Here is a 27,833-nt window from a genome sequence, read left to right on the forward strand (position 1 = left end):
ATTTATGAATAAATGATGAGAGCTGATTTATTGAAAAATAGAGTGATTAGACAACAAAAGAAACTGACGTACGCATACTAATTATCTAGAGTATATTTAAAAAGTAACAAATAACTTATGGTCACTCTCCAGTCTCATAGATAAGATCTAATAACCACTGATAACTTAACAACATAGTGTTCTTTGCGTTTTTAAGGCCTAACATTGTAAACATATCAGTCCTACAGTAAGTTTGTTTTATGACAAATGCCCCAGTGCCAACGTCTATTACTGTGATACTAAATAAAATTGATGTGAATATCCGAGAATAAATCATTTCCACTAACATTTCAGATACTCCTTGCACATAAGTACCGATTATCATAAAACCTAAGCTTTCTGTCGATTGCATTGAAATAATTAACAAAATCTTCCTTGACCAAATTTAATTAGCACTAAGGATTATAATACATTAGATTGACAATTATAATCTATTCGATTCAAATTCGATAATTGCCTACTGATAATGTTCAATTTATGTTTACAAGTATATCAGTAGAAATTAAAATGAACACTAATTTCACGCAATTAGTTCCCTTTATGTTCTGGCTTTATTTGAACTATAATTATCGAGCCTAACTTTTACGAGCATTCTAAAATATTAGGATTTTTTGTGAGAATCTTGTCAATACCAATAAAATAACTTTATCTTATTCAAAATATTAGGTAAAATGAACATACTAAGTGAATTCAAACTTCACCCCATTGCACAAGCAAGTGGCTATCAGGACTCAGTAGTTGAGTGGATAACGCGATGGTGTTTGAAGCAAAAGATACTGGGTTCGAGTCCCTGAGTGAGCATCAACTCTGAGATGCAGGTACATCCAGCTGACGAGTCCCAAATAGGAGGAAACGCGCGTCCTGGATTCCACTGCTAGCCACTATCCATCTTTGCTTAAAATGAATATACCTATTTTATTAACGAATGTTTATGAAAAAGTAGTGAACATTATGGTTCGTAGAATCTATATTTCTATGTATTTATGAAAAACACAAAGATAGATACTATTAGAGTTTCTCAGATTCATTTCTATCATTAAATCACTCTTATTGTTTCAAACGGTGAAACTAAGTTTTAAATAAACAGACTTTTTATTTACAATCTACTTTCTGAAATAACTATAGCTGGATAAATACTGAAGACGTAGAAACACTGCGGATCTATTTCCACTAGTATCGTTTGATATAATTAATCCTGAGAAAACAAATTCCTTTGCATAACTAAATCTGACAAAATCTATACCTTTCATATGGAAAGCTTGAATATAATACTTCTAACGTCAATGTTTAAATGAAAAATTGTTTGAATCGTAGAGTAGCCAACTGTTTAACATACATTTACAAACATACTCGTAAGTCATAAAAAGCAAAAAATTAAAAAATTCAGGGATTTTCACCGATTACATTCATTTAAACAACACCTGTCATTCTAGTATTTTTAGTGTTTGGAAATTGAGTGTTAGTATTATATCAAACCTAAGTGTTCTCATCATCTCTATAAACATCTATATATCTTATTGTAGGTTAGTTAAGATATTTTCATTTTAGATTCCAACCTGTGTTAAGGTCGTTTGAAATGACCTTTCTAATATATAATCTTTCAAAAATTTTAATTATTCGTAACTTGTTTGACGGATAAATAGGACAAGTTTTTCATAATTCATTTAATCAGTATACTAATATTTATTATCAATCAGGTAAGATGTCAGTGTTTATAAGCGTCTACAATGCTAATAATATATCGGATATTATGTTTTTTTTATTTAATCTGATTTCCGGTTTATTTAAGGCTTGAAATAATAGGTTTTCGATTTTCACGTAAACTATATTTGTACATAAATGTTATACAGTAGTTGTTGAATAAACTGACAAAAATTAGTTGAAGGTCGCTAACACGTTGAAATAAATAATACATCTACCATTACATATTTGTCAAGGCATTTTACAATACACATTGACCATGTGCATATACATATATATATATGATGTTACCATTATTGGAATTAAATTGTAGTTCTTTAATTTGATAAATTTTGAAGAAATCTAATAATATTAAGTCAGACAGTCAATCATAATCAACCTGGAACAAATGTTCATCTGCCCAAGTTGTTACATCTATCATTACATTGACATAAATTAACAAAATGAATGGTAAAGCAAACTAAATGATATTAATGAGAGAAATTGAAACAATCTTATTTGGTCGACATCGAATTATTAAGTACTACTTAGCTCCATAAATTCATTAGATGCTAAAGGCGAAATCACTGGGAATTTCAAAGATAACTTGGATAAGAACAAACTACTACGTTTTGGGTGATTAGATCTTTAACAAACTAGTAAAATCAGCATTGTTTGAAGGTGTTCAACCTATTCAACTTTTTCAAAAATAGTTAAGCAGCAATAAGGCAGTGATAAAAATAAACATTAGAGAAAAGTCTACATCCAAATTAAAACTTTTATTTCATTCATTTTAGTGATTTATGAAAATTTGTTCAATTTGAGACTGGTTTTAATCACAAGGCGATGTTTGCAAGAAAACCATTAAAAAATGTTAAGCACAAAACAAATATCTTTTCACTGAATCTCCTAAAAACCTAACTTGAATCCAGTCGTAGCAAGACATTACTTCATATAAAATAACTATGATACAAAACAATCAACATATTGACAATACATGAAAGTGGGTAGAAAAGTAACAAAATATATGAAGAGAAACTATGGAGGTATTCGAATATCATCGTGGTCTTTTAGCAGAGAAATATATATATTTACGAACAAATATGGTCAATTTGAACTAGTTTATAGTCACCTTACTGGGTTCCAATAAGGATCACCTGACGTTATGCTTTCCATACAAACACCTTATTGAAGCAGAAAACTTTTGACTGCATGTAAACTATGAGGCAGTTTGATAATTTCTATGACTGATATGTGTTCCTTTAAAGCACTTGACAACAGTTCAGTAGTGTCATACATTATTCCTGCCGAATACATTCTCTGCTTCATGAATAAACAAGTAATTTTATAATATACATTATTGTGAATCGTGAAGTAAAACTAGATTATTTTGGGTTCACTAATTTTTCGTGTCGCAAATGTCACATGAATATTTCTTAATGTCCTAGGACGTGGAATGTTTTGCTCATGGATTAGATGGCGTATTTAAACTGCATCTATCGAGTTTGAAAAGTTAGGCTACGTGTTTTCATGTATGGTCATTAAAAGTTTTCACCTCTTACCTACATGTTTGATTCATCATGAGAAGTTAGTCATATAAAAATTTGCCAGTAGTTTGATAGATAGCCGCTTTACTACAGTACTGAATAACCAAGTGGCTCACATACAGATTGTTTAAATCAAATGAAGAAATTAATATTGACTGTATCAGAATTGCAGTAACATAATAGTAATAACTGAGGGAAATGTGTATTACATCACTCATAAACTAAAAAATTCCGTCAATTTAATAAATTGAATATCTCTTCGATATACTCTTAGGCTCATTTTCATTCGATGCTTTTCATTCTCCATTTTGTTTCATTTGTTGAGCTTTGAACAGCTATAAATATCTTTATATTTGTGTGCATACAAATATCCTCTTTCACCTTACTCATGTTAAGTGTGACTCTCTGGACAAACGAACACCCATGCTAAATTATACACTGCCTTAGATTGACTAACTAAATCATCTTACATTTCTTCACTCCAATTTTTTTTAATATTTAAAATGGTTGAACAAATAGAAATTACTCTGGGATTTCTTTCTTTTCAAGTGTCGTTGGCTTATACTGATTTCTAATATGCTGCCTTCCAAGTAACAATTTGTTAATCAAACTCCGGTGAAGTCGAAAATTAATTCTTAGGTGAATGATGTTTGTCTTCAGTATGGAGTTGCGGCGATTGTCTAATTTCATTAAAATCATGAACTGAACTTAGTTAGACCACTGTTGAAAACCTGGAAGCACTATTACTGTTCTCGAAGTTACGTATAATTTATCCAAGCATTCAATTCAAATGTCAAATCAATTCTCAACAATTCTTTTACCAAACATAACACCAAACTCAGACGGGGGATTTTAGTGAACTATTTCAACCAAATATCAAATTCAGTAAATTAGATTTCTCGAATCCTTATTCAGAGGTCAGTTTTTGAAAGCTGTTTGTTATTATAGAGCGAGGCAACAAGATAATTATCACGAATGAGTTTCAATACATATGTGACCTACAATTAAGACCTATTTATTATTTCCAACCAAACTACACTTAGTTCACTTAAAACCAGGTCTCTAAATGATAATGTATGGCAGTGTGACCTCTTCATCAATTATATGTTCATGCACTCACCTCTGGTTCACGCTTTATGTTGTATGAAATAGCTATAACATCCTTTACTATCGTATAACTAAAACCGAATTACATAGACCACGGTTCGAATCCGCTGCTCAATATTTAAAAACCAAGTGCTTAACTCACTAAACTACTGTTTCCCTACTGTTGTATCACTCATGTTTAATACATATATATTAAAACTATTACTAATCAGTGACAGATGGGGAATAGAACAATATTTCTTTGTCAAACAAATTAAAATTTTCCACTAAACCATTCACTTTAATAGAAGCGAATCAATTTACTGTCATTAGTCTTATTTATCCAAAAACTCTAGTCAAATAAGTAAGACATACTTTCTTAATTCCATATTAGTCTTTTTCGTAATTTGGTGAGAGGTGACAGTGTATACACTGAAATTTTTTCCGGATAGACAACATTAACTTAGTTGTATTTCATCATAAAGCCTCTTGTTTGTTATACATAAAAATTGTAGGTTGTATTTTATTAGGAATTTTCAACTTAAGCAATTCATGAATATCGGGACAAAACATATACACACACATTACAGACATAAAATAGATTAGACAATATTTAGACAACTTCCATATCATCGTTCTTTTGTTAGTTCTCGATTGAATTTCGCTTTCTTTATATTTTATTGCATTGTTTAATTAGTAATAATAGAGTTAGAAGAATTAAATTAAAATTAAAATATCACAACAGACATGTGTATCTGTATATTAATATTTTGATTGTTATATCTTCAATGGTGGTTAGGGTTGTAATCAAAGATGTATGTATATTAACACAACACTAACCCTAGTTGAATTAATTAATTCAATTCAGGTGTTACCTAATTATTTATGCCTCCTATTCATCATAGAGAATTATTTGTCGACTGAAATACCCAAGTAAATCTGTCCTCGTCTCCTCTTTCCACTTGTCGATAATTTGCATTCATGATCATGATATCTCCCTCCAATTTATAGACACATGTGTTCATTCATCTCACTCCCTTTCTTTCGTCATAACCACTCCAAGTTAAGGCTCATCTAGTGAGGCGGTTTGATGGTTTCCGGAAAGTGTGTCATATCAAACTACAACCTCTTCCCCAAATTCCTCTTCAGCTGAAAGCTGCTCTGTTCTCTGTCACAGTACACTATTGTTGATAGTCTCTGTCCAACTGATTTGAAGAATATTGTGTAAGCAGCTGTTCATTAGTATTTTCACATCCTTGATGATAATGGTGGTGGTGGTGGTGGTGGTAGTTGTCTAAGTTCCAGCTACATACAATACAATTGTTCTAACATTAGTGTTGAGAACTCCGACTTCGGTGTTGACTCACGGTTCTTTTCAGTCTCAGATACTCTTCAATTGTAGAATTGTTGTCCCTATTTTCCCAACTCAAACTCTTAGTTCCGCATTAGAGCTTTCCTGTTTATTGATAATGCTATTCATGGAATAAAGGCTTCCAGCACCACCAGAACCGCACTATCAAGTGTAATTGGATAGATGCTCACTGTATTGTATTTCTAGATCTTGCTGTTTCCTCTGTGAACTTGGGATTCACTTATGTGGAGAACCCTCCCACTCTAACTGTCAATGTCTCAACTGGTTTCTGTGTATACGATAGGACATTCAATTCATCTGTAAACTATAAATAGTCCAGTTGAGTCCAAATTGTCCACTATATTCCCTGTTTCTCTCCAGATGTCGAGCTCTTCATCATCCAGTCAGCAACCAGAACGAGACGGAACGGAGGGAGTAGACGATGCTATCGTCGTTATGCATCCCAACTTTGGCGTTTATGCCGCTTATCGAGATGGTCTTGTGTTTTCCTGACCGATTCTCTTTAACGACCAGAATAATCCCATAAAATTTCTCTATATCATCTTCTTTGTCATCGTTGACATAGTACTGATTGACATTCACCAGTTCGGTTTTAGTTTCCCTTAATCGTTGAGAATTGTGCAGGTATCGTATCTTAACTTTAACATGGTAACTTCTGATTATTTAGTCTGATTCGTCTCCTGTAACTGATAGCCTACTCCAAAGAAAAGTATTTATTAGTTCCAGGAACTCCGTTTTGTTTCCTATTAAGGTTGTTTTGTCTAACTTTATCTATTAAAATTGTCGAGTGAGCTTACTTTACTATTAACCAAAAATCAACTCTTAATATTTTAAATACTCTCGGTAAATTACATCAGACAAGTTATTCCAATAAATTGGCTTCCAAACAGTACTAATAATCACCACTTATGTTAAAGTATAATTAATTTTAATTATGTGGTGTAAAGAGAATTAATTACTTACTTACGCCTGTTACCCCTCATGGAGGAGCATAGGCCGCTCACCAGCATTCTCCATCCAACTCTGTCCTAGGCCTTCCTTTCCAGTTCTTTCCAGTTGCTATTCATCATTTTCATATCTGTTTCTATTTCCCGGCGTAATGTGTTCTTTGGCCTTCCTCTTTTCCGCTTCCCTTCACCATTCCAAGTTAGGGATTGCCTTGTAGTGCATATTGGTGATTTCCTTAATGTATGTCCGATCCACTTCCAACGTCTTTTCCTAATTTCCTCTTCAGCTCGAAGCTGGTTTGTCCTCTCTCATAAAACGCTGTTGCTGATAGTATCCGGCCAATGGATGTTGAGTATTTTGCGTAGACAACTGTTTATAAATACTTGTACCCTTCTGATGATGGTCGTAGTAGTTCTCCACGTTTCAGCTCCATACAGTAGGACTGTGTTGACGTTCGTATTAAAGATTCTGACTTTGAAATTAGTTGACAGTTGTTTTGAGTTCCACATGTTCTTCAATTGTAGAAATGCTGCCCTTGCTTGTAAAGAGAATACTTTTAATAATTTACCACTGAATCTACTATAACAGAAGAGCAGTTCAATTAATTAAACAATATTGATAGATGGTCATTTGTAAATACTATGGATTTCTATGTGGATTTAACTTGTAGGTTCTTAGTACACAGTATTTCACTATTATTATTGTTATTATTAGTTAATGAAGCTGTAATCTCTCTCTCCATATATATATGGTACTTAATGGAATTAAGGTCGCGAAATGTATTTTCTCAAAGTGCATTCGAAGTCATTAAAACATTTTTCATAACCACTTAATATTTTGTTAGTACATTGCTGATGTTTGATTATTTTAGTTTTCGTAGTACACCTTAGAGATCCGTATGTAGTTCATGATGACTTTTGAAAAATTATGAAAGTTATATCTTTTTTTCAAGATGAAGGTTATGGCCATTCACAATGAAAATCGACCTGTCATAAATTTTTTTGAAACAACCTACTTAAGTTGCAATGTAATTTTAAAGATTACCAATATGAACACATTAATTAGTTTATAGCAAATAGTATTGCGCCGTTATCTGAAACAGTGAACAAGGTTTATCTGTCGAATAACTTGATATAACTGACAAGGCACGTGATTTGATCCGAATCAACATTAAAGTGCGACCTAACTTTCATTCTGATGGTAGATTTTTCTGCCTATACATAAATTGAAGGCTATTTCTATCGTGATCCGATATTAACTGGAAAACCAATTCAAAGCGTCAAATGTTAGATACCTGTTAGTTTGAGACTACTGAATACCGTTCATCCACAACCCAATATTGAATGTAGCCCAAAACTTTCTGACATTACAGGTAAAGAGTGTATATTGAAATGCTGAGTAATATCAGAGGTACCTAGTGTTAATAAATCCCTAACGAGAATGCGTCAGCCACTTGGTTTTCTCTGATTTAAGGTATTCCATGTAATAGAAAACTTTTCACAATCTGATTTGACTTGGTAATTTGTTCCTAACATAGCGCTTTACGTATAAATAGTTACACTGTACCAACTAAATATCTGACGTCTATTTTTACCTTCTCTAATCGAAATAAATTAAAATACACAGTTTGGCTGTTTTTCAATGCTTAAAATTCTTGACTAATTAACTAGCAAAATATTGCGCTGTTTTTAAAAAGAATTATACAGTTCATTTCTTTTATAGAATTACCACACCAAAATCACTCATTAAGATTATTTACTATGCGTATTTAAAATTGAAATACGCCTCAATCACAAACTAAATGCGAATCGACGCATGAATCAAATTTAACATAGTTTATTTGAGGAGTTCGAAAATAACCCGTGCTTGATTTTTTACAAAGATGAAAAAAAATACACGATTCTATAACGTCAGATAACTACGTAATCAGTATAGTGTGTTTTTGTAGATTAATAAGTATACAGTTCACAACACTTGTTGACTGACAATATTTGACAATAACAGGAAATCATGAATTGATTGAATTTAAAAATATAGACCCCTGGATGCCAACTTAGTGATACAAAGGACAGACTCTCGCCATTAGTGCTGAGGGTGCTGTGTTCGACCGCGGGAGTGGTCGTGGATGCTTACTGATAACGAATATTATACCAAAATGAAAAATATACCAACTCGTTTCCCTCTTGAAATTGGTGTCTAGCCACTCTCAGTCTGTGAAGTACATCACTAAATATACAATCGTCTGAATAGGTTGATATATGCAAATACACTTGATGTGAATATACTGTTCACTTGATCGATCGTCAACAGATGGTGAACTAGTGAAAATCAAGAAGCACTTGATAGTTTTATCATCACTAACTTAGTATTATTCACCATCTGCGTGCACGATAAATGCAACCGAAAATTGAATTCATAACAATTAGTAATGAATAGTTTAGCAGTCAGATAACTCAGATTTCCACAGCTTCATATACCATTCAGTATAGATGTTTTGTATACTACGTGTACTGAGAATCTATACTTTTCAACAAAAGGGAATAAAATTCTTGTAGATAACCACACTTTTCAGCAATCATATTTGCTCATTTCTATCTAAGTTTTGACTAGATAACTTTATGCTAGAACTAACACTACACATTAATCTACAAAACTTATTCAGTACTAAGGATTAACCAAGTATCATGTTGGTTATATAAACAGATCAGTCATTCGTTATTAATGGCACAGATAGCCCAGTAGTAATATGTATGACCTCAACACTGAGCTTCGTAGTTTCGAGTCTTACAGAGAACAATGTCGCGCTGCTCATCTTGATAAGTAATAGCTAGCATGAATTCTAAGTCCAGCGCTTTCTATCGTTTCCCATATATTGGGACATACATTATGTGTTTGTCCAACAACAGCCTATTTAAACGCGCAATAATGGCTGGTATAGCAGTACGTTGGAAGAAAGCTAAGGATGACCAAATCCACAGATAGCATCTTTCCGTGAAGCCATTGACAGTTGGATTGATTTATGTAAGTAGATACAGGTTACGTGGATTGGGTCCTCGAGATTGCTGTAACCAATGGTTTAAAGCTTTGTATGACTTAACTCGGAATCGTGCTCAAAGACCCTGGTCCACTCACTCCTTAACTCACCTTCCTTAGATCCTAAGTTTCTAAAATATCGTTATTCCTTTTGTTGTTTCACAAATCCATATTTTGTTATTGTTACATATCTTCTGCACGTATTGTTTTCTACCATTTATAATACTGTTACTTCTTATACTGTTTTGACATATCTCTGTGCTTATGTAGTTTATTGACTTGAACCAATACATATGAGTATAAGCCCTACATTACATGCGACTAATAATTTTCCTCAAAAAAAATCTCAAATTTTAAAGTTTTAGATTGTCCATTTTCCCTTCTTAGAACCAAGTACCTAGTCTACATCAAGCTTATATTCTTCAATTTCATACAACAAAAGTCGTGTGACTGTATTTGGAGAAATTGTCAACAATGAATGCGTGTTTCATTCTATTTTAGGCTTGTAAACCCGCTGTACCAGCATTTCAGTACCGTTCATACTGAGATTCCAGTCCTGTACCATCACTTCAAAATTCAAGGCATTATCCACTAGACCAATAATTTATGGTACTCGTCAACTAAAGAATCCCATACGGGATGAAACACAGGTCTTTGACTCTTACTGATAATTAAGTAAAATATAATGAATTGACAGCTATAGGCAACATTCAGACATCCCCTCAAGGATGCCTATATACAACGGCGGACACTGATCAAATACAATCCTGAATATTAAAGACAACGTTTATGAACCCTTATATGCGACAATAAACATTCTCTATTGTGTTCTTTCACAGGCTTTTATCCTCGTTTCAAATTAGTTCTCTCGTAGTATTTACAAATTGAAGTTTAGAAATTTACAAAATTATTGAATACGTTGAAATGGGAATTTAAAAATAAATAGACCCATGAAAATAGGAATATGTTTACTTCTAGAAAATACTTTTTTATCCAACTGGCTGCCATATCGAAAGAGAATATTATTGATGAAGAAATAAATGAACAGTTGTTATTTTTATCATTATTATTGCTGTGTTCTTTTTTTTATTTTTCTCTAAAAGTCAACAAAAATTTATTACTTGCCACATAAAGAAACACTTATCAAATCCCTATATTATCATCAGCTCACAGTTATTTATTCAGGCTTAAAATTTATCCACAGGTAAACTCACGCATACACGTATGCATACATATGGACAGAGGTATAGAAAAATATACATGTATAAATAATATAAATCGATATTGCTCCCCCCTTAACACCACTTCCTAGCCAGAATTTTTTTATCCTCTAAATATATGCAATAGATTGATACAAAAAACTAATCCATGCATACAGTCACAATGCTTCATTCCTAAGTTTAGGTGTATTTCATGCTCTAGCTACATAATTCTTTCTTGATTTCTACTCTTTTTATCAACATATCTTTTAAAATCAAATTTTATGCCTATCAAAGGATGGGTAAATTTTTATCGTACAAAAATGTTCACCATCTTTATTCCCATTAATCAACTACCATGAATAACGACTGCCATATTGAAAAACTCTTAAGAGAAAGAGAAGTGAGATTTTAAAAAAGAAGACTTTAAATGTCGAGTTTTCATTATATCAAAAGTTTTTTTTCTTTTCTTCGATTTTGTTGCATGCACTGACAAAAATATTTATGCTTTCTATTCAGTTTTTGTCACTACAACACGGTTGTCGTTTTCTTTCTCTCTATCTTGTTTAAATCATTTTTCTGCGTAGTGAAACTTATGTGATAAAAGCATAATTTTGAATATATATATATATCACTAGACATTCAACCAACCTACATACATACACATTCACTATGTCACTTCCACAACCCATGCAACAACTAATCCACAAATATTCATTTTTTTCCTTATCACTTTAACCACCTATCATTATAGTTCACCTGTCGTAATCGTTTGAGAATTTATGAGTACGCCTTTTATATTCGTGCAATATACATACAGTACAATATGAACAGACATGTATGTGTATAAACACACTTGTGTGTGCACATGTGCGTGTAGACACAAACACGTATAAATCACTAACATTGAGATTTAATACAACTGAGTAGATGCATAAGTACCTACCTCAGTAATAAGGATTAAGGTGAATGTGAACGTATGTATTCACATGGGCTAAAAAGTTGCAATATCTTTTAGTTTTACTTAAAAAATAATATTTCGAAATTTTGTGTTATTTTTTTCTCTCTGAAACTAAGACCAAAGACTAGAATGAATTCATTTTTATTTTTAAAAATAAAATGACACTTTATAAATAAACAAGCTTAAAGCAATTAGTCCCTTTGATAAATTTCGATAATGTAATAAGAAGACTGATAATCTTCGTCTTCTTATTACATTATCGAAATAAACAAGCAATAAGAAGAAATGTGTTCATGATATTAAGGATAAATGCTACTCCATTTATTGTTCAGTAGAGAGGATTTTATTTTGTAGATCATAATAGGAATATCTATCTTTTGGTATTGCAAACTTTACAAAAAATGTTAGCGATAGACTTTGAGTCACATTTGTTACATGCGAGTTACAATTAATATTTGATTGATAGAATTATGTTTGAAGCTATCAATCTAGAGAATAAAGCCTGGAGCTTGAACTATTGTCTTAAAGTATCATAGTGATAACTTTTGTCAAAACAATTGCCATTTCATCCAAGAGTATAGTATTCTGCATATGGATAACGCGTAACAGAAATATAATACAATTAACAGTGGTAGACGAAGATAACTGATTAATTACTAATTCTCGGCTGTTTATTGATAAATTGAATATTTTCCCCTATGGCAGACGGTAGAAAGCCGAATATATCTATTTCACTTGAAATACATTTATGAGCTGTACTCCATGCACGACTTTGCAGTGTAGTCCGTCTTATAAATTCCGGATGATGTTGACAATTGTCTCAGGTACACCAGAGTGTCGAAGAAGTTTCCATAATGGTCTCCTATACACACTGTCAAACACCTCATAGTCAAGGAAGTTGATGTATAGTGACGAGTCCTATCCAATTAATTGTTCAACGATGATCCGTAGTGTTGCAATTTGGCTTGTGCACGACCAATCCTTACGGAATCTGACCTGATGATTTCGAAGTTGAGTGCCTACTGAATGTTTCATGTGGTTCAGCAACACTCTGTTGAAAACTTTTCCTGGTACCGACTGCAGTGTGATGTCACTGTAGTTCTCACATTTTCTCGGATTTCTTTTGTTTGGTTTCTTGATGAGATATCGTTCTTTCCAGCCTGTCGTTACTTGTTCTTCCTCCCAAATTTTTCTGAATAGAACGTGTAGCATTTTTGCAGTTACTTCTATGTCTGATTTTAGTGCTTCGGCTGGTGTATTGTCAGGTCCTACTACTTTCCCACTTCTGATTTGTCTGATGGCCATCCTGATTTTTTAAATCGTTGGTGGAGTGACATCTATAGGAAGCTCTGTAGGTGATGCTTCGGTATCCGGAGGATTCAATAGAGTTGGCCTATTTAAGAGTTCTTCAATGTGTTCTACCAATCTGTTTCTCTGTTCTTGAATCGGGAAGAAATGTAGCTCATGTTGAAGTATACATATATACGGTTAGTAATAGGAATGTACTATCATTGGTAAACAACAGCCCGAAAAGCTTTCAAACTTAAAAACATTGAATAGCATATTAAATTCTAGTTTCAAGCTACTTTTCAATACTCATCCATTCTCAGACAAGATCAAATTCCACGATTTCTGATGTCTTAGCATAATACCTTTAGAGTGTTAAGTTAGAATACAGTGAACAATTGTGATTAATATGATTTAATTGCTTAAACTAGATGTTTTATGAAATAAATGATATGAAATAAAATAAAGCTATGAGAAATATTAATAAACACTAATCCACTTGTCAAAGTTCATCTGTCTCAACTAACAGAAATACTATTACATATCGAGGTTCTTTTCTCTTAACTTATTAGTCAATATTATGTTCTTACATAAAGTTTAAAATGTTGCATAGTTAAACGAAGAATGGCTACTTTTTTTCATCTGATTGTCATATTGTACGCTTGATTTTCCCTTTTAATTCCCTATTTTTTTGTAAGATGAAATTCTACAAGAATCTACAAATTTATTGCGTATTAAAGTTACATCACATCATCATTGTTAACCCTTTGACCTTAGTCATATCTACTCGATAAATATTAAAAAAATAAAATGTCTTAATCAATATGTGTACCCTGAAAATTGTTATAATCAGAGTAATTCAGTACATGGATTATGCAATAGATGAAAATGCACATTTTTATTACGTATATATCGATGTCTGATAAGCATTTTAATTATTTTTGACGGTACACTATGTCCCAGTAAACATATATATATATATATATATATATATATATATATATATATATATATTACAAACTTAAGAACTTTTGCAAACATACACTGAAGATATCTTGTAGGCTTACAAGAAGTGGAATAAACTCTAAGTGATGTATGTAATATATATTATAGAGCATTCAGTGTCAATAGTTTTTTTTAGTCGGCTTCATTAGAAGCGGCTACATTTTATTAAACAGATACTACTAATTGAGTTAATAAGTACCACTTTGTATCACGCCGATTAAAGCCAGTAGGTGAAAACAGTAGCCAGTGTCTTATTAGTAGTAATTTCATTAACTTAATGACTAGCTTGCAGATGTTGCCTCAGAAACTCAATTAACTCCAGTGACTAAATAACGGTACGTTACTTACTTTTCAATAACTGACTTGTGTAATATATTCTGTCTTTAAATAAATAAAATAGCCAGCATCAACACATATGTTAATATCAATGATTACAAAACCGAACAATATGGTTTTGAAAATTTGAGAAATCTTAAGTTTTCTTCATATTGTAGCCAGACCAATAAAATTTGAATCAAAGGTTTCCTGTCTGTTCCTTATATAAGTCACATTTAGAGCGAACTATAGAAGACCATATAGCACTGAACAGCTTTTTTGTTCGGATTTTAAACTACTCACTATTGCATAACCTTAAACACAGTTGGAGTCGCGATCTTCAGATCTAGGGTGAGACAATGAGTAAGAACACAATGACTTATTTCCAACATTAATCAGCTTGTAATATAGCACGTTCCTCATTCATCTCATCAGTGATAAATACATTATTCTACATATCAAGGTTTCCCACATAAACTCCAAAAAATCCATCTCGACGGTAATCACTAATAAGAATATAATTAGTATGCGATTCTCAATATTGAAACGAATAAAGTTTACACTTTGCCAATAAGTGGCAATTAAGAGTTGGAAAACGGTACCCAACGCCCCAAGAGCGATAATAGACTTAATTGAGTAAGTAAGAGTTTAAAGCTTGTTTGTAAAAATTATGAGGATTGGGTTCTGTAAATTAATGAGTAGTGCTGGTTTTAGCATAAAGTTATCTAGTCAAAACTTAGATAGAAATGAGCAAATATGATTGCTGAAAAGTGTGGTTATCTACAAGAATTTTATTCCCTTTTGTTGAAAAGTATAGATTCTCAGTACACGTAGTATACAAAACATCTATACTGAATGGTATATGAAGCTGTGGAAATCTGAGTTATCTGACTGCTAAACTATTCATTACTAATTGTTATGAATTCAATTTTCGGTTGCATTTATCGTGCACGCAGATGGTGAATAATACTAAGTTAGTGATGATAAAACTATCAAGTGCTTCTTGATTTTCACTAGTTCACCATCTGTTGACGATCGATCAAGTGAACAGTATATTCACATCAAGTGTATTTGCATATATCAACCTATTCAGACGATTGTATATTTAGTGATGTACTTCACAGACTGAGAGTGGCTAGACACCAATTTCAAGAGGGAAACGAGTTGGTATATTTTTCATTTTGGTATAATATTCGTTATCAGTAAGCATCCATGACCACTCCTGTAATCGAATTTAAAAAGATGAGGTAGTAGATTTTTCTCTATCTGCTCTAACTCATCCTGTGGTGTATGCTACTTATGCTACCAGATATAAGTAGTATGTATCACCAATCGAAAGTGAAATGCCTGGAGATAGAAGGTTAAGATTATTTAAGAAAAGAGAACGAGAACAAAGAATGATTGGTGTGGGAACGAAAGAATAATGTAGTCTGAGACAATTGATCGACATTTTGCAAATGAATTATTTGCTGTATGGTTCTCAAATTTTACTAAGATGTTCTGTAATTTTGTGTTCAAATACATTTGATTGTCCCCGCCTATGTTATCGTTCACTACAATACTGCCCACTTGAAATGGATCACACATAAGTGCTTGTCTATTAAGATCCAGTCTATGAGGGTCTAACATACTTTTGAACTTGATTCCATTCCTAACCGATCAAAGCCTTTGTAAGAAAAATGTAATTCCCCAAGTATACAGGTTATTAGTCAAGGAGGTTATCTACGTATACTGAGTGAGGTCACGCAGATGTCCATACTTGAACCCAGAGTGCATGTTTTGTAGACACAGTATATGCACAATTCAAGAGTTCTAACTAGATAAACCTGTTGTCCTATTTGAAATGACGTCCGAATATTGACACCTCCAACATTTAGTTCAGAGGATAGTTTCAGTAAACCAGGAATAAAATCTTGTGAATTTAATTTGTTAGCAATGCTTCGGTGATAAAGTAACAGGAAGAAGGTTGATAGTGAGGATAGAAAGAATATTGAGAATTGACCAAGTGTTTGATTGTGAACAAGAGGATCTTGAGTTCCACTATAGTTATCTGGGCTGTTATTATCTCCTGGGTACCCGAACAGTGGAAAAGTGCTTATTGAGATGCCTGAAAAAATGAAATGGATTGTTAGCGGTCATAGTTACCTGGGAATGTGACCTCAGAGCCCAAGGGACAAATACTCCAGACCATTGTCCATCTAATCTGACTGGTGTGATAATATGATATGAATTAAAGGAGCAATTGTGTCAACTAACATAGCTCTTCTGATTCTTCACGATATGAAAGTTTGATGACTACGTCAAAGTAACAGCTACTATCGGGGTTGTTAGTTGCAGGCATAATTAATCATGGTTCTGTGTGTACGATCCCTAGTCGAAATCAGAGAAGAAGAAATGAAGAGCAAAAGAATAAATACGACCAAACTATTGTGATACTGATAGATAGCTGCTCCATAATGATAATGCGTCACACACTCAGCAGGGACTCTCCAATTATCCCACTCGTCAAATTCGATTATAACAATAGATCACTTTTCTCAGTCACAGAACTTATTCTACAGAGATTTACTTCTATTAAAATACAAAATGGTCATGAGGAAGAGCCACTTAGATGACGTAAAGACAACAAAAAAAGATGACTAAACAAATGTAGAGCTTGTCTTCTGGAAACATACAGGGGCGTTGTTGACAATGGAAACTAAGGAGATACAAGTGCTTACATACCCTCCATTATGAAAGGCAAACCGTTTTAGCCTCAATTCATTTTTTTGTTGTTGATAGAATATGTATCATCCAAAGCTGTATGTCACTGATTAAACAATAGTATAATGTCCTTTGATTTTCAAGTTTTATCCAGTTAACATCGGTACCTAACTATAAGTATTTTCAAAACCAACTTTAATCACAGCAACCTACTTATTAGAATAAGAGTTTTCACTAAAGTTTACAGTAATTGATATTTACCTTCACCTTGAAACAGACGTGCATTTTCACATACCTGTAAACATTGACACATTATACATGGATGTGTATTTATAAACATCTATGTGAAATCAAAGGTTAATCACTTTAATTTTGATATGTGAATATTATTGTAGACTAATGGACGATTAGTAATAGTTAAAATAATAATAGTATTGACTACCTCTATCTAAATGCTTATCATTATTCGAATAATGAATGTATGACGAAATGTATGACAGAAAGGAAGTATCACAGCCCTCACACAAATCAAATGAGATTTGTGCGGCGCATATATATTTGGTGCTCCCTTGTACCGACATTTATGTGTTTGAATAAATAATAAATAAAATGAAGTGTTTATTGATATGATAAAGTACAAATACCATTACCGCGACTATGGGAAAACAGCGGAATAAATAATTAATTTTCACATCTTTTACTCTTATACAAAACGGAATAAGAAAGTTCCAAATTCCAAAAGTTATTTATTGTTGATTAGTTTGTTGTTTAAATATCTAAATTCTGAGTTCAATATCAGGTTGAACATAGATAACGGACTGGCAGACAATCTTTTATTGACTTATGTCGTTATGTTTTCTTATAACATTATCTCTTGTTGATTTTAACTTTATGGCGAGGTGATGGAGTTCTTTTTAAATAAAATTCATTTGAAGAAACTTTGCACTGTATTGATTATATGAAGTTTCAGTAAACTCTACCACCAGTTGTCAGTATAAATTGTCTTATTTTCGATAATTTATCTTGCATTTAGAAATCTTATTAATAGAATATAAATATCATTTCTAGTTACCAGTAACTTGCGTATATTGCTTGTTTATTGACAAGTGTAGCGTTCTTTATTCTGATTGCACTGGTTTTATTTAGTTATCTTTCTCTTGGAGATTTCTTTCCTTTCAGTGAAGTCCATTTTTAGAATCATTTTTGTGGGATACTAAATGGTTAAAATGTTCTAATTAGTGAATTACGAAAAATTAGCTTATGATGGGGTGTTAATTTTAAATGGTACTCTAAAATTACGTTAAAACTCACAAACTTATCAAATGGAAATGTGGATAGGGTTACTTCACTTGTTGTTTAAATTTTAGAAATATCTCTCATGGGATTTTAACAGTATCCAGATAGTGATGTAATATTGTGTAGACATTTTGCCGAGAGGTCTTAAACTTGGCTGAAATACAAATTCTGTCATTCTTGATTTACTGAATAGTTTCAGTCGATGAGGTCAACTACTTGCTAAAAAATATTAAACTAAATTTCGATTTTTCGCATCCGGGATTTCACTGTCTGAACCATCCAACTTTGCTAAACATGTTGGCAATATTGAGGCAATCTGTAAAGAATGTGCATATGTCGAAAATAATTGATCAATCGCAGTCCGATAATATAAATGGGAAGATTCAAACAACCAATAGAAAAGAATTAAATTGTAATTGTAATGGTAATGTTTACATGTATATTTTGGGAGCAACTGAATGGCTTGAAGACAGTTTTCATGAGAACGCTATTTTAACTCCGGATTTGAGGGGTGTTGGGAAAATCACAATCCAGTAAATACTTCGATTTACTCTCTGAGTAGTGATTACTTTTAATGAAATCTAAATGTGATGGTGAAAATTTCTGAGTTAACAATATAACTGTGATTATATTGTATATAATTTTTTACTTTATGATGGATATTTTTCAGTATGAGGATTTGTGAAGATTGCGGTATTTTCACAGTTGAAATCATGAGTTGATCTAAGCTAGACCACCGTTGAGAACCTGGAAGCAATCGACGGCCATTTCATCTTAGTATGGGACTCCTCGACAGTCCGCATCCACGATCCCGCATGCGAGACATTAATACCGTTGGATACCGAATCTTCGGTCTATCGGTTAAGTGTTCGCTCGCGGGATTGTGGATACGCATTGTTGGAGAGTCCCGTACTAGGACGAAAAGGTCGTCGAGTACTTCCAGGTTTTCAATGGTGTCCTAGCCTAGATCAACTCGTGATTTCAACTGTGAAAATTTTCCAAACAATACAGTTGACTTTCCCTCATGAATAACAATTTTTAGTGTATACATATTATGTGCCTTGTGAATTTGTAAATCCCCATCTGATCTGGTGGAATGTCCTCATCTAATGAAAACTAAAACTATGATACAATTTTATACCAATAATGCGTTGTCTAGTTCTTAACAAATCAATGATTGGACAATTCACTTTATGTGATGATCTGCTAAATTAATTCACACCTGAACGTAATGAACCCCGAACATTATTATTCATATTCCTGTTTTTCAAATTTCATCTCCTTTTTTTCTATTCCATATTGTTCTTTCCTCCATTAATTTCAACTTGACTACTATCATCAGGTGCATACTGTTGCTAAAGTTTTCAAGAAATCGCTTCAACTCTATACATAGACATATAGACCAACGGGGAACGTATATTTCTTTATGTATACAAATATGTATTTGAATCCCACCTAGTAGAAAATGTCTAGAATCTCCTTGTTAGTTTCTCTGAAAGGGTAGGAAAGTATATATGAAAACACTGTGGTGCAATATCTCACCTGTATCCTAATTGGTTAAATAGGTTCATATATACGTACATACATAACATATATGTATGGATATGAATAGTAAAACTGTTAACCTATTTGCCCACGTGTTAACCAGTGGTTTTTGTAAAGGTTTATGTAGGCGTGGTATGATGTTACCTCTATCATATATATTTCAAAAATAGTAGGTGAAATGCTGCAACCTATTTTGCCAGGTGGTATGGTAAATGGGCATGTGTATGGTGGTGGGGAGGGTAGTGAGAAGTAGAATTTATAGAAAGGGAGTAAAAACTCACCTTGATTTGAAACGAGTGAGATTCAGATAGAAGGTAAACACACCGTCATAAGTGTTTGTATGTCTCACAAAAATTCATCAGATACTTTCTGTGATCACAGAATTCAAATGAGATCAATTAATCCATTTCTTTTTACCTCTTTTACTTATCTTAAAGATGACTATCATATGCTAAAATGTATTTTTGACAAATTTCCAGACCATACTGAGCAATATCAAACATTGAAAACCTGTGAATTTCCAAATTATTTAACTCCTGACATATCTACTGGAAGTATAGCAAACCCACCATTAATGTTGATAACATCAACTTCAAGGATGATCAGTACTTCAGATTGTTCCTCTACTTCATGTTCAGTATTGTCATCCTTATCATCCTCTTCGACATCTTCATCATCATGTGAACCTGATTCAAAAAAATTAAAGATTTCTATAGAGCATAAATCATCGTTCAAAAGTGGAAGAATACTGTCTAAACAGTTGACAATGAGTAAAATGGGGTTATACCCCGATGCATCAACAGAAACATTAAAAGTGAATCAACATGTAAAACAATCTCAACAAAATATCGCGTTAACTAATTATTCCATTCAACCAAAATTGGATAAACATGAACATAATGATTCAGTGCAGCAACAACATTCAACTATGGAAACTGATACATCTACACGTAATACACCAATATGTAGTCAATGTGGTAAACAATTTGCTAATATTTATCGTTTACACAGACATTTACTTAGTCACACTGAAAGCTATGAATTACGCAAATTCCGTTGTTCTCAGTGCACAAAAGCATTTAAATTTAAGCATCATTTAAAAGAACATGAAAGAATTCATAGTGGTGAAAAACCATTTATGTGTTCGCAATGTGGTAAACGTTTTAGTCATTCCGGTTCATATTCAAGTCATATGTCAAGCAAAAAATGTAATATCAGTGGTAACATTAATAATGAAACTAACACAACAACTACACATACTCCTAATGTCAGTATTTATCATGACAAAAATAGTAACGATGTTGGTCAAATGTTTGCAACTGATGATACTCCTATGAATCAATTGTCTTTTAATAAAATAAACCAACTCACATCATCTTTTGAATTACACAAAAGCAAGGTAAATGTATTAAATAGAGAACATGACATTAAAAATAGTATTCATATCAGTGAAGACACTGAACTCAGCTCTGTTTCAAATATATTAGAATCTGTCAATCAAGTTAATAACGCGGATTATTTTTTAAAATTTAATCATTTTAAACTAGATAACTATTTGCCAGCTAATTCATCCAACCAGTTTAATTCACATTTGAAAAGTGATGAAATTAGTGAACATGTTCACAGTACTACTACTAGTAGTAGTATTATTTCCACTTTAACTACCATTGCTAATGATAGTAATTTGCATCATGAGGATGAACAACCTGACGAATTATTAAGTAATCAGTATGATTCGAAAAATTTGTCTAAATCAGAGTTAGAAATACAAAATTTAGCAATTATGCTTGGAATGAAACTAGAAAATGCGAAACAGTTGTTTCAACATTTGTATACAACTGAACAACAATGTTTGGAACAGAAAAAACAATTTGTCAATGCCTACAATACACAATATTCGCACTATTATCCACTACAACATGCAAAGATAATCACATCTTCACCAGTGATCTCAGCAGTAAATAATCATGAATTAGTTATTCGTCAACCAAAGTCATTCAGTGATAACAGTTTTACCAAGTATGAAAGTTATAAAGTGGATAATTATACTTCGAACTCATTATCATCCTCTGCCTTTTTCTCTACCTTACCATCTTTCTCACCATTATCATCATCACCATCAATATCCTATCTTGGTGTTTCTTCATTATCGTCCATATCAACAACAAATGTGACAAGTTTATCATCGACAGTGTGCTCATCTGATTATTCACAACAGGATCCATCGATGGTATTCTGTCAACTATCTCCAGATATCATGAAACATATAATTTCTAATTTACACAGAAATAATGTATTGAATTACTCAACTCCACTATCATCCTTTACTCGTAAACAACAGGATTTCAATTCATGCATCATGGAAACACTGCAATCCCCACCGTCATCACCACCAGCACAATCATCACCGTTGGAAATCATGATGACAGCGATGACGACGAAAACTGCACAACCAAGTACATTTGTACAACAGGAGAAAGAAACGATTTCGGAATGTCGAAGTGAAAAGCTTCATGAAGATCAAGAAAAGGCTTTAGATTTGTCATTGCCTCGAATAAAACCTGATGATATGCCATTAAGTATAGACAGTCAACAGTTTAACTTTTCAAATTCTTATCAACCGGACATTCATAAATCCCCTAACCTAATGTGGTCAACATCATCAACAATGACATTTATGGAAGCGGCTACTGCAGCGGTTGCAGCTGTTTCCTTTTTATCGCGAACATCGAATGAAATGAATTATTCAAATCAAAATTTAGAACATTTAAATGATATTTCAATAAAGGATCTATCACAGTCATCTAGGTTGATATCACCTAACAATTCTTCATGGGCATATGAACTTAACAGAAATTGTATTCATAATATTAGCGATAGCAGTAACGATTGCAAAACTGTAAGAAATAATTATTATAATACAAATGAGTTTGACTATTCTACTTATGTAAAGACCACAATGGATAAGAGAAGTGTTGTAAACGCAGTAAGTTACCATATATTTACATTATTCATAATTGATATCACTGTCAAAATTTAGTGTTATTCAACTTGAACAATGTTTTTAAAAAAAGTGAAACTCAATCTTTTACGAATAAAAAACAGATTGACGCCTTTAGTTTCTATCGGATACTCGTTCCTAGAAGCTAATTAGATATCATAGGGTAACTCTGGAAATATATACATATATTCCAAGTATATAAAACTTAGATGAACTAGCTATATATGGAGTGTAATATGATCTGTTATTTATGAAAAGTCAGCTTTTAAGGCATACAAGATCAAAATCAATTGAAGTACCATCAAATCCTTTATTTTACTATACGCCTTGACTATATGTTGTAACTAATGGTAGCTATAAATAGAATCAATGATATGGTGACTTATAAGTTAAAACACTGGTTTTCCATCTATGTTTTCTAACCCACCTCACTTAGTTCAATTTGACAGACGGAGAATGATACTATTCTCAAACAGGTGGAATAGTTAGGAGTCAAATTAACGGAACTGCACTTAGTTATTGAATTAAATTTATTTTTAAAGTAAATTGTTTTTAGTAAACTTCAGTACTATGTCTTCACTTTGTTTGTTTACAAGCAAACTTAGTCCCAATAGCGGTTTATTGAAATCCTAAATAAAACATTTCTTCTTTAGATTAAATTTTAATGATTTTAAAATTAAAATAAAACAAATATTTTCAAATTAGGTGGTGCTGTGAATAGTTCCTATAATTTGAAGGTACTTTTCATTCCTAAAATAACGCCAGATGAGGGACTCTCGAAGACTGTGGGTCATTAGATAGACTGAACAGACTAGTATGAGAATCGCCATCATTGCAAACTCATAATTAGTGTTCCACATGTGATTGAATCTTGAAACTTCGATTTTCTAGTGATCAGGAAAGCGTGAAATATCAGTTTTGAGGATCAAACGGCAACTCAGTGTTCACAATGCGTGAGGATCGTGTCATAGTCAGTATTTTTTTAAATTTTACAACTGCTTTGAACAAGAGGGAAAGCACTGATCGAATTTCCGGTAAAACAAAAGTGATTTTCATGTATTAACACATGTATTAATATTGGTCATTTAGGGAAAAATTTATTGTTCTCAGTTCAATCTTTAATGCTAATTTCTGTAACTCGATGTGCTAATGGATAGTTTTTAGGATGTCCTTTCTAAGAATCTATCATTCAAAAATTTATACAATATAAAATTATCACATTCATTATGTTGTAAATGCTTGTTGATATTCATTAGATCAGATAGTTTCCCTGTTTTCATTTATACATTACTTTAAAAATGTTTACTATTCCAAAATAATTCCATCTGTTTTATCGTTTCTGATAATACAAACGTCTATTGTTGTTTATCTCAAAATTCTAAGCGAGAAAATGTGCTGTGGCCAGTGGTTATTAAGTTTGAGATACAGTCATCATATTTCGGTCATGAATTATGCTTGGAGCAGTTTAATTTTGTCGACAGTAAGAACAGAAACACGGATGAAACTGGATAACCATCGCACTATATCAACGATTAACTGAAGTTAAAAATATGAACCATTGAGTTACAATTCACTGATCGAAAGCCATCGTACACAATGCGCGAACTGAGAGCCCTGAATTTGATTGTTGATGAGGCCTTGGGTGGGGATTATTGAGAAATATAAACGTAAAAGGAACCGATGGTCTAGTGTTATTTGGTTTCCTACAGCTCATCAGTTGAACGCAGCTGCTGATTATACCACATTAAAAATGAATGGATCTTGACTTGTGAAGTGGCTGAGGAATATTTAAATATAACTTACATAAGTGAACAATATTTTAAGTAATTTACTTGTTCAATAATACGAATTATTTATATGATTATTAGTAGATTAATCATATTCAGTGTTGGAAAATAAAGTATGGGTGAATAGATTGTCAGTCACTGAAACCTAATTATAAACATCTTTAAGTGTAAACTAGATGATTTTTTTGAAAATAACACCTTATCAGTTAAAGTACAAAACTTTAATGTTATTGACATAAATGATTTATTTTGAGTATGATGGTGGCTAACAATCACTGTAGTGGTGTTTTTGTTTACAAATGTTATGTAATATAACATTCAGTTCATATTCATCTCAACGCAGTTGATAAACATTGATACACTGTATTATAAACATTAGTGTCATTTTCTCATTAAAACACACAAAAAACTATTGTGCACTTTGTTGTTTCATAAATATATTTACTGGAATAGGAGGATATTGGTGACTCGGTAAATGAACTACTCAATATAGTGAGTATTGGAATTTTATTAACATTGATTAGCAGTAGTACCCAGTGTTATCAACTTGTTATGATGAATCAAAAGATATAATGATTTTATAGGCAGGCTCATCAGCCATAATTTGGAAAAATTAGACTGAATTTACACGTTTAACTAAATAATTCAGGATTTACACTATGGTGTTATAAAATATTTTTACTTGCCTAGGAGAAACGTCTTGTAACTAAAGTGCAACAAAGTATTTTCCAAATATTAAAACAAGGTTATTTAATTATGGAAGATCACTTACATTAGTAATAATAACGAATATAATAGTGTTACTACTACTGATAACAATGGTAATGGTAAAAAAAATCTAGGTTTATAAAAGAACTATTGTGTGAAGAACTAATTAGAAAGTTAACTCCATTCCAAACAGTATTAAATTGAATTTAGACGAAACTTAATGACCGCACAAGTGTTTATGTATAGGGTGATAGATTTGTGACCCTGGTAGTGTTAATTTATAAATTGTTCTAAAATACACAGCTGAAATGAAATTCAAACTTGTAAGCCAGAAATAAATTATGTGTGTAGGATCATAACCACTTAAAAATGCACATGTATGTGCATTCTAGTCACATATATACTACCATAGATTTATTTGTTAGCATACAAATAACTATGAGTATTTTAATCGTGTAACAAATGAGATAATACACAAAATAGACCAGGATACAAATATAATCTTATGTAGTTCAATGATAACTTTCTAACCTAATTGACCTGTAACATTTATAAGTTACGGATAAAGCAGAAGGCTAGCTAAGAAATATAGACTTTTCAAAGTTTTTCAAAGTGATGGTTAATTAATTTAAACGGAGATTCAGATAATTTTATTTTCTGCACACTTTCTACTCGCTCAATGTATAACAGTAAATGGAAGTGTACGGATTCACTTCTAGTTTCTGAGAGCTAACAAGAAAATAGCACAGTTAGTCTGTATCATACGAATTAACTTTAATATTTTATTATCTCATAACTGTAATTAATGGATTCTACATTAATTTTTTAAAATGACTAATACTAACACACATTGTTTAATCAATGAGTTTACTATTAATATTTTAATGGTTGAATTCATGAGTTGATCTCAGCTAGAACACTATTGAGAACCTGGAAGCACTGGAATGCTATTTCCTCCTTGTACGGGACTCCTCAGCACTGTGCACTCACGATCCAACATACGGGACTCGAACCCAGGACCTTTGCTCTCTCGCACGAACACAACTTCCAGACATTAACACCGTTGGATGCTGGCTCAGTGGTCTAGAGGTTAACCGTTCGTCCGCGAGACCGAAGGTCCTGGGTTCAAGTCCCATGTGTTGAATCGTGAGTGCGCACTGCTGAACTAAGATCAACTCATGAATCTAATTATTAAAATTACTACAATCTCCACAAACTCCCATTTTGATCGTTATGAATAGTTTAATGAATACAATTTCTGTTGGAAATTGTTTTGTTTCATTTAAATATTTACAGTGATGAAAAGCAATATGTCTAATTTCATGATTGTTAATCAGTAGTTAGTCGGCCCAAGTACAGATGATCAACAAAAAAGTCAATTGTACAGACTTATCTTTTTGTAACCATTTTTAATGTTCTCTTTTTGTTTACATCTTGATTCCTTCTTTACCTCTTTAGTTAAGAGATGCTGAAAATTCGTCCACTCAAATCAATGAACTACAAGATACCGGTGATCGTATTCAATCTGATAAAAAGATTAATGGGCATATCAATGATAATAATTATTATAATCATTTATATCATCTCAGTGTTTGTGAAAAATTGGTGAAATGTGGAAAAAGTAACAATAGTCTTAATGATAGTATCAATGGTAGCATTAGTAGTTGTAGTGATGGCGTCAATAACACGGAAGTATTTGCTTGTGATCAGTGTCAAAAAGTATTCTCTAAACATAGTTCACTATCCAGGCACAAATATGAACATACTGGTGAGTTGATAAGCTATAAATACGATTTAATTTTTGTAAAACAAGTTACTGACTTTTATATTTCACTCTAAGAATTTATTGATATTCTTCGTAAATAAATGTGAGAATATATTGGAGAATCAATATTACATAAGTCACTGTCTTTAAGCTCTATCTATAAAGTGAATACCGATCATATTATTATCTGATAGCTCGACCAATCAATTCAACAGTTTTTGATGGAGTTTTATCCTCTAAGCTAGATTGTTTGGTGGTGGGGCTTTCATCATTATTCTGAATGACATTATCAGCACAAACTTTACGTAGAAGTGAAGTGTGCTCAGAGAACAAAACTCCATCAAAATCACCCACATGAGTTACAAATCTTCTCCACTATATCAACTTACCGATTCTTTCAAAAATCGATAAATGTCGACAATTATGTCAAAATTTATATACTAAACTGTGAGCTACACTTATACATTATATCGTTATTTATAAAGTTTCATAAGTATTTGAACTTTATTCGGTAGAACACGATTTGATTTCATAGCTGAAGTATATATGTTAATTC

At 32.3% G+C, this 27,833-nt stretch overlaps 1 protein-coding gene across 1 annotated transcript; it reads left to right on the forward strand.

Moving 5' to 3' along the window:
- Positions 1-20,464: 20,464 nt before the first annotated feature.
- Smp_166560 (transcription factor, putative) lies at positions 20,465-27,351 on the forward strand (the record flags this gene model as incomplete). The annotated part of the gene is given in 5 exon segments (XM_018792815.1): positions 20,465-20,966; positions 21,083-21,096; positions 21,101-21,415; positions 21,596-23,002; positions 26,971-27,351. Coding segments are annotated over 5 exon segments (2,619 nt in total).
- Between the last annotated feature and the right edge of the window lie 482 nt (positions 27,352-27,833).

The sequence above is a fragment of the Schistosoma mansoni genome (genome assembly GCF_000237925.1).
Source record: "Schistosoma mansoni, WGS project CABG00000000 data, supercontig 0111, strain Puerto Rico, whole genome shotgun sequence".
Classification (NCBI taxonomy): Eukaryota; Metazoa; Platyhelminthes; class Trematoda; order Strigeidida; family Schistosomatidae; genus Schistosoma; species Schistosoma mansoni.